This window comes from Podarcis gaigeae (assembly GCF_964106915.1).
Source record: "Podarcis gaigeae genome assembly, chromosome: 4".
NCBI lineage: Eukaryota > Metazoa > Chordata > Lepidosauria > Squamata > Lacertidae > Podarcis > Podarcis gaigeae.
The window spans coordinates 107,686,640-107,698,755 of record NC_139677.1 but is presented as its reverse complement, the minus strand read 5'-3'; the positions used below and the strand labels follow the sequence as shown (position 1 = coordinate 107,698,755).

At 38.6% G+C, this 12,116-nt stretch overlaps 1 protein-coding gene across 4 annotated transcripts in view; it reads right to left on the bottom strand.

Annotated features, from left to right (window-relative positions):
- Positions 1 to 298: 298 nt before the first annotated feature.
- The window catches only part of LOC310843356 (uncharacterized protein), a 141,929-nt gene continuing 130,111 nt past the window's right edge, over positions 299 to 12,116 (bottom strand). For all 4 annotated transcript variants that reach the window (XM_083736618.1, XM_083736616.1, XM_083736617.1 and 1 more), the window contains 2 exons: positions 2,689 to 8,621; positions 299 to 2,444 (listed from right to left, as the gene is read on the bottom strand). In XM_083736618.1, coding sequence (XP_083592744.1) covers positions 7,279 to 8,621 — 1,343 coding nt within the window. In that variant the 3' untranslated portion in view covers positions 299 to 2,444; positions 2,689 to 7,278. The remainder of the gene's footprint in view (positions 2,445 to 2,688; positions 8,622 to 12,116) is intronic.

Sequence of the window (12,116 nt, the reverse complement as noted above, 5' to 3'; positions counted from 1 at the left end):
GACACCCCAACTTTTACACGGGAAGACACCCGAGGACACCAAAACCTGCATTCCTGTACCCGTGAAAATCTACGAAAGCATATATATATATATATATATATATATAAACTATTCCCCTCTTTTTGGAAACATCTGAAGCTATGTATTCTGTTCCTAATTTCTTATCTATCAAAACTCTGTCATGTTTCTTTGCTATATGTGTTTCCTGGAGACCAATGACGTCCCAGTTTTTCTTTCTTAGGATACGCTCAGTTTTATGCCTTTTTACCTTATTGTTCAAACCAGATGTTCCACAATATAACGTTCAAATTCATTAATTTTTATTAGACACAAAGTCAAATATCAACATTAAATATGGAACTGCACTTAAGTACAATAATATAGTTCTGGGAAACTCTGCTTCTTTTCTTATCCTCCTGGACTTTCCTGTCCTTGTTCTCTTTCTTCTCTTTCTCCCCCCCCCCCCCAAATTTTGTATTGGTTTTCACATTTATCACATAAAAAAGAAAAAAGGAAAAAAACATTACAATACACAAAAACAAAGAAAAACACATAAAGAGATCCAAATCCTAGTTTCATTTCATTGATAACTGACTTCCTCAAATTCCCTCTACCTGAATTTCATTATATCACCCGTTTAGCAGTTCTCCAAATTCATATTTCTAATAATATTAACTTCTTTCATTTACTAACAACTTCTCCTTTATTAATATTCTAATCATTAATGTTTATTAACAACATATACTTATTCTACTCCTAAAGCCTAATTATTACTTCCAAAAAATTTCTCTTTATCTTATATTACAATATTTAGCTAAATATTCTTTAAATTCTTCCAGTCCTCTTGTGTCTCCTTTCTGGTCATGGATTCTTCCAGTCAGGTCGGCCAGCTCCAAAAAGTTCAACATCTTCACCTGCCATTCTTCTATTGTTGGTATCTCTTGTGATTTCCAATTTTTGGCTAATAAAAGTCTTGCCACTGTAGTGGCATACAAAAACCAGTCTAACATCTTTTTGGGGCAATTCCAGTCCTATTATTCCAAGTAGAAAGGGCTTCTGGTTTTTTAATAAATGTATTTCTCAACATTTTTTTAACTCATTATATATCTTTCCCAAGAACCCTTTCACCTTAGGATACGTCCACCACATATGATGGAAAGTACCTTCTTTTCCTTTGCATTTCCAACACAAGTTATCATTTGTATGATACATCTTTGCTAATTTCACTCGGTTAAGTACCATCTATAAAGCATTTTCTTAATATTTTCTTTTAATACAGTACATGCAGTAAACTTAACCCCTTTCTTCCACAGCCTTTCCCAATCTGCCAGCATTATATTGTGTCCAACATCTCTTGCCCAATCTATCATCAGAGATTTAACTTGTTCATCCTTTGTATGCCATTCTAACAACAAATTATTCATTTTAGAGAGATTTTTAACATTGGTATCTAACAATTCTGTTTCCAATTTAGATTTTTCTATTGCAAAACCATTTTTCTTATCAAGTTTATATAGTTCATTAATCTGATAACATTGTAACCATCCATTCAATTTATCTTTAATTTTATCAAATGGTCTTAACTTAAATTCTTCATTATCTTTCACTAGTAAATCAGCATTTTTCAACCATTTACTCTCCATATTCAACTTTCTCTGTGCGTTTGCTTCCATTGATGAAAACCATCTGGGTGTTTTCCTTTCCAAGAGAGCTTTATATCGTATCCATACATTATATAAAGATTTTCTAATTACATGATTTTTAAAACCTTTATGAGCCAATATCTTGTCATCCCATAAGTATGCATGCCAACCAAATACATTGTCAAATCGTTCCAAATCTAACACATCAGCATTAGCTATTTGAATCCATTCCGTAATCCAGCAGAAAGCTGCTGCCTCAAAATAAATCTTCAAATCTGGCAGGGAAAATCCCCCACTCTCTTTTGCTTCTGTTAATATTTTATATTTAATTCTGGGGGTTTTCCCCTGCCAGATAAATTTAGACAATGCTTTCTGCCATTCTTTAAAACGTCTAACACTGTCAATAATTGGTAAAGCTTGGAATAAAAACATCTTTGGCAATACGTTCATCTTAACCACTGATATTCGGCCCATTAATGACAATTTTAAATTTGACCAGATCTCAAGTTCTCTCTTAATTTCATTCCATAGTTTCTCATAATTATCTTTATATAAACTCAAAATTTTCACTGATAAATTCACACCCAAATATTTCACTTTCTTCACAAAAACAAGGCCTATCTTTCCTGAAGGATTTCTCTCTCCTCGTTATCTAAGTTTTCCCCCCAACACTTTGGTTTTGCTCTTATTTAACTTGAATTCTGCTACTTGTCCGAACTCCTGAATCAGCTCCAGTGCTTTCACTGCACTGGAGTCTGGGTCTTCTAAAGTTAACACCAGATCATCAGCAAAGGCTTTTAACTTACAGTGGTACCTCGGGTTACATACGCTTCAGGTTACATTCGCTTCAGGTTACAGACTCCACCAACCCAGAAATAGTGCTTCAGGTTAAGAACTTTGCTTCAGGATGAGAACAGAAATTGTGCTCCAGCGGTGTGGCAGCAGCAGGAGGCCCCATTAGCTAAAGTGGTGCTTCAGGTTAAGAACAGTTTCAGATTAAGTACGGACCTCTGGAACGAATTAAGTACTTAACCCGAGGTACCACTATATATTGTTTAGAGCCTACTGTTATTCCTTTAACCTCCTCTTTTTTTAGCATATTTCGCAAAACCTCCAGGACCGAAATAAAAAGCAGAAGGGAAAGTGGGCACTCTTGCCTGGTTCCTTTCTCAATTCTAATTTCTTCTGAAACCACATTATTAACTATAATTTTAGCTTTTTGTTCAAAATAGATCGCATTAATACCATTTAAAAATTCTTGTCCAACCTCAATACTTTCTAAATTCTTTTCATAAAACTCCATGAAACATTATCAAAGGCCTTCTCAGAATAAACATTAACATCGCTTTAGTTTTTTTTTAAACATCCAACCTTTCTAACACATCGATTATATTCCTAATATTATCTTTCATATGTCTCCCAGGCAGAAATCCTGCCTGATCCTTGTGAATATAATCTGTTAGCACCTTCTTCAACCTATTGGCCAAAAGGTTAGCAAAAATTTTGTAATCCACTTTGAGTAGTGAGACTGGTCTATAATTTTTCACGTTGGACCTATCTTGATCTGGTTTTGGCATCAGGGTTATAAAAGCTTCTTTCCAGGTTTCAGGTGCTTTGTCCCCTCTTAATATCTTGTTGCATACGTCCATCATTGGCTGAATAAGCCAATCTTTCAGGGCCTTATAGTACTTTCTTGACAAACCATCTGGCCCTGGTGCTTTGCCTAGCTGCATCTCATTTATTGCATTCTCAACCTCTTGTCTTGTAATCAATCCATTAAGCAGGATCTTTTTATTTTAGGGAATTTTTTGCAATCCATTTAAATTGCTCAATTTTATCTTTAACTTCTTTTCCACTTTTATACAGATGTTTATAATACTTCTGAAAGCATCTTCTTATCTCTGCAGGGCTCTCCACAGACTTTCCTTCTGATACAATATTAGTAGTAGTACTTTGTTTCTGTCTCTTTTTTAACTGCCAAGCAAGCAGTTTTCCACATGTATTTGCAGATTCAAAATTCCTTTGTCTCATCATCCTTATTTTCCATTCTATTTCCTGGTTTATATTCTGGGAATACTGAATCTGTAAAGCTTTAATTTCCTTTTGGATCTGCAGGTTCTTTGGGTTACATCTCAAATTCTGCTACCTTTTAATTGAGACAAAATATTGTCTATTTTCTTAGTCCGTATCTCAAAGTAATCTTTAAGAGTCTTTTGGGCTTTCCCAGTTGTCTGTTCATTCCTCAACAAATCATCATTCATTCTCCATCTGAAGGATCCCTGCAGAAATATTTTCATTTCCAAAAACAGCATTATGATCAGAGCAAGTCTTTGGGCATATTTCAACTTTGTTACTCTGGGAACAATGTCTCTGGATATCCATAAATAGTCATTTCTTGAGAATGATTGATTTGCATCGGAATAGAATATGAAGGCTTTTTCTGTTGGATTTCTCACTCTCCGTATGTCTGACAGATCAAATTTGTCCACCATTTCAATTTGTAATCCATATAATACAGAAATCTTGTTTCCAGATTCTTAAAAAATTCCGCTTTGCCATCATTTGGTGCATAAATTCCCAAGAGCAAATATTTCCCGCCTTCTGCCTTGTCTTCTACTGCAATATATCTTCCCTCCTCATCTTTAAACAACATTTTAGGATTCCATTTTACTTTAATAGAAGACCACTCCTCTTTTCTTCACTTTGTCCGATGAAATGAATTCCTGTCCAAGTCTTTTATTCTGAAGTACTTTTCTATGTAATCTGGTGACATGAGTTTCTTGCAGACAAATTATATCCAAATTCTGTTTTGCTAACACATGATACACTTGGTTCCTTTTTAGTCGTGAGTTCAAGCTGTTAACATTCAAAGAGTAAATTCTCAGTGCCATCTTGTGATATTAGGGAGCCCCCGTACCTGCCCCTGATGCCTGTTGACTTTCCAATCCAAGTTCCTCAATGTTTTTTTTCCCAAAAAAACTCATTTTTTCCCAAAGATCTTAATTCTTTGATCCCTTCCTTGAAATTTGAAGAAGAGGACCTCTGGGAACTCCCACCTGAAGAAGATATTCTTCCTTCTCAGAGCTCCAGCCAGGTCCGCGTAATTGTTCCTTAAATTCAAAAAGTGTTTTGGAATCTCCTTGAACAAAACAATTGGCTTGTCTTTTATCTTCAGACTTTTTTTGTAATGTAGGCTCAAAATCCTGTCTCTCTGTTCCTTTGTCTTGAAAACCAGTATACAGTCATATACCACTTTTGAATCTTTCTTAGATGGCCTGTAGGCCATCTCAATCCAGGAACTTAACTCATCTTTTTCCAGATCCCAGCAGGCTGTAAACTCCTCAATTAGCCAATCCTTAAGATTATCTTGTTCCAATTGAGGTGTGCCTCTCACTCTCAGTTGGTTCTCACGTTCCTTCATCTGTAAGAAGGCAATTGCATTAAGCGCCTCCTGTTGGGTCCTCTCCACATCAAGTACTCTCACTGTTTCCAATTTCATCAGTCTTTTTATCGTGATCAGCAACTTCTTCCCTGACCTCTTGAAAACCTGATTTCAAATCTGCAAATTCTTGTTTTAGCTCCTGTACATTCTGCTGGGTTCCTTTAAAATCTGTTCTTATTTCTGTTAACATATGCATCACTGACTCTTCAAAGGTTGGTCTTTGGAGCCTCTTTTGTCTTTAACTTTGCTTTTCTCAGGTTTATCTACCCCATTAGCCGTAACTATTCCAAAGTGTCAAGGTCAAGTCACCCAGTCACAGTCCACAAAATTTTTAGTACACAGGCAGCTCAGCAGCTCCCCCCTTTCAAAGTCCTGTTCTTTTTACTCTTATTCTTTTTTAAAAACCACCACAAGAAGCTCAAACACTACGGAGCGGCATCTTGCCATTAAAGTAAGGAGTGTTGGGTTTGGCTGTCCTTTCTTGGTATTAGTTGACATTTTTATTTCTTCTCTATATAAACACTGATGTCAGGATACAGGAAGCTTCTGATTCTAAGCAGCTGCCAGGGTTGGAAGATGGCCCAGAGCAAAGAGGGGGGGAGGTTGTCATGGAAACACTCTCCCAGAATGTAGGTGAAAGGCTGAACTCCACTGATAGCCTCTCAGACATGGCGGGCCAGCCTTTGAGTATTCAAGAGCAGGAAAAAGGATGCGATTTGTCACAGAGTATGAAGAGAAGGTTCCTCCCACGTTGCATTTGTAGGATGAAACGTGACACTGAGAACTTAGTTGAGTCATCATCGTAATGGCAACCAGCTCATGGGAGAGGAGCTCCTGGTAATCTGTTCTTCTCTTGGAATAAAACCCAACTTTATAAATTGCACTCATGCGCGACTCACTGCCATCACAACTTACTATCCCTAAATATACAGTGGTTCTCTCTAGGTACACACAGGGCTGGTGTGTTCTTCAAGCTATCCTATTTGTCGATCCCGCCCACAGAGGTATGTTCGCTCTGAGAGATCGGGGGGTGGGTAGTACTTAAGCGCCCCATATTTAATGTTTAACAATAATTACTGAGTGCTGGGTGGATTCCTACAACAGTATTAAAACTACATGTATTCAATAAACATTGGCCACATGTTATAAAAGGAATATGGATTGTGTTTCCCCACCTTTTGATTTCTCCAGGCAACCAAAATTTAAGATACTTAACTTGTGGTGCCCAGAACTGAACCCAGTATTCTAGGTGGGGCCTGACCAAGGCAGAATAAAGTGGTACTATTCCTGCCCTTGATCTGATTCTGCCTTCTGCCACATTGGCCTCCGCTCCCCATTTGGTGTCGTCTGCAAATGGGATGAGCACCCCCTCACTTCCTTCATGCAAGTCATTTTTATAGACATTGAACAACAACGGGCCCAGGACAGAACCCTGCAGCAGCCCTCTTGTTACTTTTCCCAGGATGATGAGGAACCATGAAGGAAGACTGTTCGGGTTTGGTCAGTCAAATCCACCTAACAGTTACCTTGTTCAGCTCACATATTACCAGCTTCCAAGTAAATATTTCATGGGGGCACTTTGTCAATAGCCTTACTGAAATCAAGACGCACTATTTCCACAGCTCTCCCCTGGTCAACAAAGTTTGTAACTCCATCCAAAAAAGGGGGAGGAGAGATTTCTCTGGCTTTACTTGTTTTTGAGAAAGCCATGCTTTCATCTAGTATGTTTATATTGTGAAATCTTCAGATGAAGGGCACATAATATTAAAAATGATAATAAATAAGGAGATTGACAAGCTGGAACATGTGCAAAGGAAGGCGATTTATGTCTTTATTTAATTTGTATAATATTCGACCCAGTAGTGCTGAATTGAATAAAATATTGGTGGTGGGATCAGGTAAGGCCCGCATAGCACAATAAATCACATGATGCATGCATGCCATTGGAATGTCAATGCCTATCAACTGGGGGTGTGGCACCTTCAAATATATTATTGGGGGGCAAAGACCCCTCGGCCTCTAAGGGTAGGCTCCTAACCCCTGCACCCACAGGTCTAAGGATGGTTACAACATAAAAGCACAATATAAAAACACAATACACATCTGTAACCCCCCTCCCCACCACGTTTTAAAAGGACATTACACGTCAATCAGCCAAAGGCCTGGTTTAAAAGGTGCTGATTTGCCTGTCTCCTAAAGCTGTATAATGGTTTTTCCAACCTTTGTATGGATTCTTTGATGGGAAGTGAGAGAGTACCTCCGACTAAAGCTCTTTCCACATTCCACACACTGATAGGGTTTCTCCCCTGTATGAATTTTTTGATGGGAAGTGAGATGGGAGCTATCAGTGAAGTTCTTCCCACATTCCACACATTGATATGGTTTCTCCCCTGTATGAATTCTGTGATGGGAAGTGAGAGAATAGCTCCGACTAAAGCTCTTTCCACATTCCACACACTGATAGGGTTTCTCCCCTGTATGAATTTTTTGATGGGAAGTGAGATGGGAGCTATGACTGAAGCTCTTTCCACATTCCATGCACTCATAGGGTTTCTCCCCTGTATGAATTCTTTGATGGGAAAAGAGAGAGTCTCTCCGACTGAAGCTCTTTCCGCATTCCACACACTGATAGGGTTTCTCCCCTGTATGAATTTTTTGATGGCAAGTGAGATCGGAGCTCTGACGGAAGCTCTTTCCACATTCCACGCACTGATAGGGTTTCTCCCCTGTATGAATTCTTTGATGGGAAGTGAGATTGGCGCTCTGACTGAAGCTCTTTCCACATTCTATGCACTGAAAGGGTTTGTACCCTGTATGAATTCTTTGATGGGAATTGAGAGTGCCTCTCATTCTGAAGTGCTTTCCACATTCCACACACTCATAGGGTTTCTCTACTATATGAATCTTCTGATGGGAAGTGAGATTGTGGCTGTGACTGAAGCTCTTTCCACATTCCACACACTGATAGGGTTTCTCCCCTGTATGAATGCTGTGATGGGAAGTGAGAGATGCACTACGACTGAAGCTCTTTCCACATTCCATGCACTCATAGGGTTTCTCCCCAGTATGAATTTTTTGATGTACAGTGAGATAGGAGCTCAGACTGAAGGTCTTTCCGCATTCCACACACTGATAGGGTTTCTCCCCTGTATGAATTCTTTGATGGGAAGTGAGAGAGTACCTCTGATTGAAGCTCTTTCCACATTCCACACACTGATAGGGTTTCTCCCCTGTATGAATTCTTTGATGGGAAGTGAGAGAGGACCTCTTCCTGAAGCTCTTTCCACATTCCACACACTGATAGGGTTTCTCCCCTGTATGAATTCTCTGATGCTTAGTGAGATGGGCGTTCTTCCTGAAGCTCTTTTCACATTCCGTGCACTGATAGGGTTTCTTTCCAATGAGATTTCTTTGATGGGATGTGGAATGGGAGCTATGACTGCAGCTGTCTCCATACTCCAAATTTTTCCGTGGCTTCTCCTCTCTGGGGATTTTGTCGTGTTCACCTTTGTTCTCGATTTCCAATTCATCACAATCTGCAATGGAGACAAAAAGGGATTAGAGCCTCAGGAACAAATGAAGAAGAACTGAAGGGAGTTGGGTGAGTGTTCATTACCTTTGTTGATTGTCATTAATCAACATATTTATTATTAGATTCTGATGGGTTGTTGAATGTTGCTTTTTTTGATATATAGTAGTGGCCAAAATTGTAGAAGCCTTTGGGGGAAAGTGTATTTCAGAGGTTTGATGGCTCATAACACCGGCTCATAACAGCACTTCTTTTGGAGTAATATCGTGAAATTATTTAGCAATGGACAGATAATTTAATCAAGAATGTAATGCAACAAACTTTGTTCAATTATCTGTATTAAATTAAAAAGCCATAGCCAAATAACCAGAAAAAGGAAGCAAACTTGCTTAGGTTGACTTTTGTCAGTGTTACAGGTAGGTAGCCGTGTTGATCTTTCTTAGCCGAAACAAAATAAAAAAATTCCTTCCAGTAGCACCTTAGAGAGCAACTAAGTTTGTTATTGGTAGGAGCTGGTATCTGAAGAAGTGTGCATGCACACGAAAGCTCATACCAACAGCAAACTTTGTTGGTCTCTAAAGTGCTACTGGAAGGATTTTTAAAATTTTGTTTTGTCAGTGTGTTATGTGATTGCTATCAAGTTGTTGTTGGTTCTTTTGTGTTCTTTCATTTAGCGAGTTTGCAGAACATGATAAAAATTTTAAAATGGCACAAAGAGTTGACTGGTCAACCATAAAGCAATGTAAAATAGTACTATTAAGTGAACAAGGCTATAGTTATGGAGAAATTAGAAGCAAGATTGGGGGAAACGTAACAAAAGCTGGCATTTCCAAATTTTTGAAGAGGTATAAGGAGACTCAGTTACTACAAAATCAGACTGGTAAAGGCAGGAAAAGGTGCACAACAGCAAGTGACGATTGAAAATGGAGAGACTGCGAACGTGACAGAAGAAAATTATCTGGTGGCTGTCACCGATGGAAGCGAAAGCTCTGAAAAGGCTCAATATGGAGGCCAAGTGGCCGAAATATTGGGAAATTTTGGAACAAGAAGGAGATAGATTGAAACTGCAGAGTTTGAGGGAAATTAAAAGATAAAGTGTGAGACTGGTTTCATTACCATCAGATAATGGAAGCATATAATTTGGACAAGAAAATTGGCTTCCAGGTGGGAAAATCAAAATTAGAAACAGAATTGCTAGAACCCAAAATTAAGAATTTGTCAAGAATGTATAACTTGCTGTTGAAATGGAACACTCAGGATGAAACGGTTAAATCCGCTATGATTAAATGGGCACAAGATGTTGGACATAATATCATGTTTGCTGACTGGGAACAGTTATGGACCACAGGTATGAAGTTTACGGCATGTAATGCCTTAAGAGAGAATATTATGAAAATGATTTATAGGTGGTACATGACCCCAGTCAAGCTTGCAAAAAATTATCATGTGCCCGATAATAAATGTTGGAAATGTAGAGAAAATGAAGGCACATTTTTTCATCTTTGGTGGACATGCCCAAGGATTAAGGCTTTCTGGGAGATGATATATAATGAACTGAAAAAGGTATTTAAATATACCCCTTTGAAGAAACCAGAGGCCTTTCTTCTGGGCATAGTTGACCAATCGGTGTTAAAGAAGGATAGAACTTTCTTTATGTATGCCACAATGGCAGCAAGAATACTTATTGCAAAATATTGGAAGACACAAGATCTACCCACTTTGGAAGAATGGCAGATGAAGGTGATGGACTACATGGAACTAGCAGAAATGACTGGCAGGATACGAGATCAGGGAGAAGAGTCAGTGGAAGAAGACTGGAAGAAATTTAAAGACTACTTACAGAGACACTGTAAAATTAATGAATGTTAGAATAATGTTGGATTGGAATTAAGTGGTTTCTAGTTGTAATGGGTTAAAAGAATATGAAAAAATGGGTTTATATAAGTAAAAATTCAAGATTGTAATAATTTAAAAATAAGATTTGGATAGCGTAAAGAGGGAAAGAAATTGTTGAATTAATAATTTGATCTGGAATACAAAAAAGGGAGGTATGAGGAGGTCCGAGAAACAAGTTAATGAAAAATAATGTGATGGAAAGATCGATTGTTTTTAACAATTTTTACTTTGTATTTTTTCTTTCTTTTTTCTTTTTTCTTCATTTTCTTTTTATTTTTTGTAATGTAAAAACCTTAATAAAAAATTTATATATATATATTAAAAAAGGAAATCATCTGGGTGTTTACAAGATGACATGGCACAATGTAATGTGAAGTTGAGTGCAAGGAGTGATCTAAATGTTAGAATTCCAAGGGAAAAGCCATTATCTCTCAAGCAAAGGTGGAAAAGATTAAACTGTGCTACAACCCATGGTAACTGGACAGCAGAACAATGGGACAGTGTTATTTGGAGCGATGAGACCCAAATCTCCTTGCTTGGTACTGATGGCATGAAATATGCGAGGAGAAGAATCAGAGATTTGCATCAGGGGTTGGCAATCTGTGGCCTATGGGCCAAAAGCGGCCCACGAGCGGCCCCCCGAACCGAGCCATCTGCTCAGCATGTTCCCATGTGCTGCGCTAAACCGGGGCAGCGCAGCACAGGGACTCACTTCTGCGACGCCGGCAATCACTTCTGCAGAGATGCAGACAGGAGAGATCGCACTCATGCGCGTGATCTTACCCACGGATCCGGTTTGTGGGAGTGAACTGGCCCAGACGGGGTAAGGCTTGCCGACCCCTGATTTATATCCTACTTGCATTACACCGACCGTGAAACACCCAGATAGTGTGATGATCTGGGGTTGTATGGCAGCAAAAGGTGGGGGCAGAATTTGTGGCATAAAACGGAATGTAAATGCTCCAAAATACATAAATGAAATACTTGAGCCCAAACTGAAGCGTTCCACATGTGATCTTTCCCCAGATACTGAAGCATTTAGATATATTTATATAAATATTTACTGATTCATTTTTATTTTCTATTTCAGCAGGATTCAGCTCCATGTCATGTTGCTGCTGTGTGCAAAAGGTGGTTTCAAGATAATCAATTCCACTGCTGGAATGGCCTGGGAATAGCCCAGACCTTAACCCAATCAGAAATCTATGGAGCCAACTAAAGAAACTTGTTAGTCAGAAGGAACCCAGCAATAAAGCCCAATTAACAGAGGCAATAATTCCATCTTGGTTTCATGTTATTACAGCTGCAGAACTAAGAAACTTGCTTCACTCCATGGGAAGACGTTGCAAGGCCAGAATTAAAGCTAAAGTTTCCCAAACTCAGTATTAATTGACATGGTGAGAATTTCTGTTAGAGGATTGGCATATGAAAATGATGGACTTTGCAAATCTGGTGACACTGACAGGAAAAATTCAAAACCAGCACGATTAAGTATTCCAAAAGGGTTGGAGTAATACGATATCTGAAAGGTTATTGTAAGCAAGTAACATCACTAGCAGGGTTGGAAGAGATTCCGCAAACGCCCACTGTCGGATTCTGCCAGCGA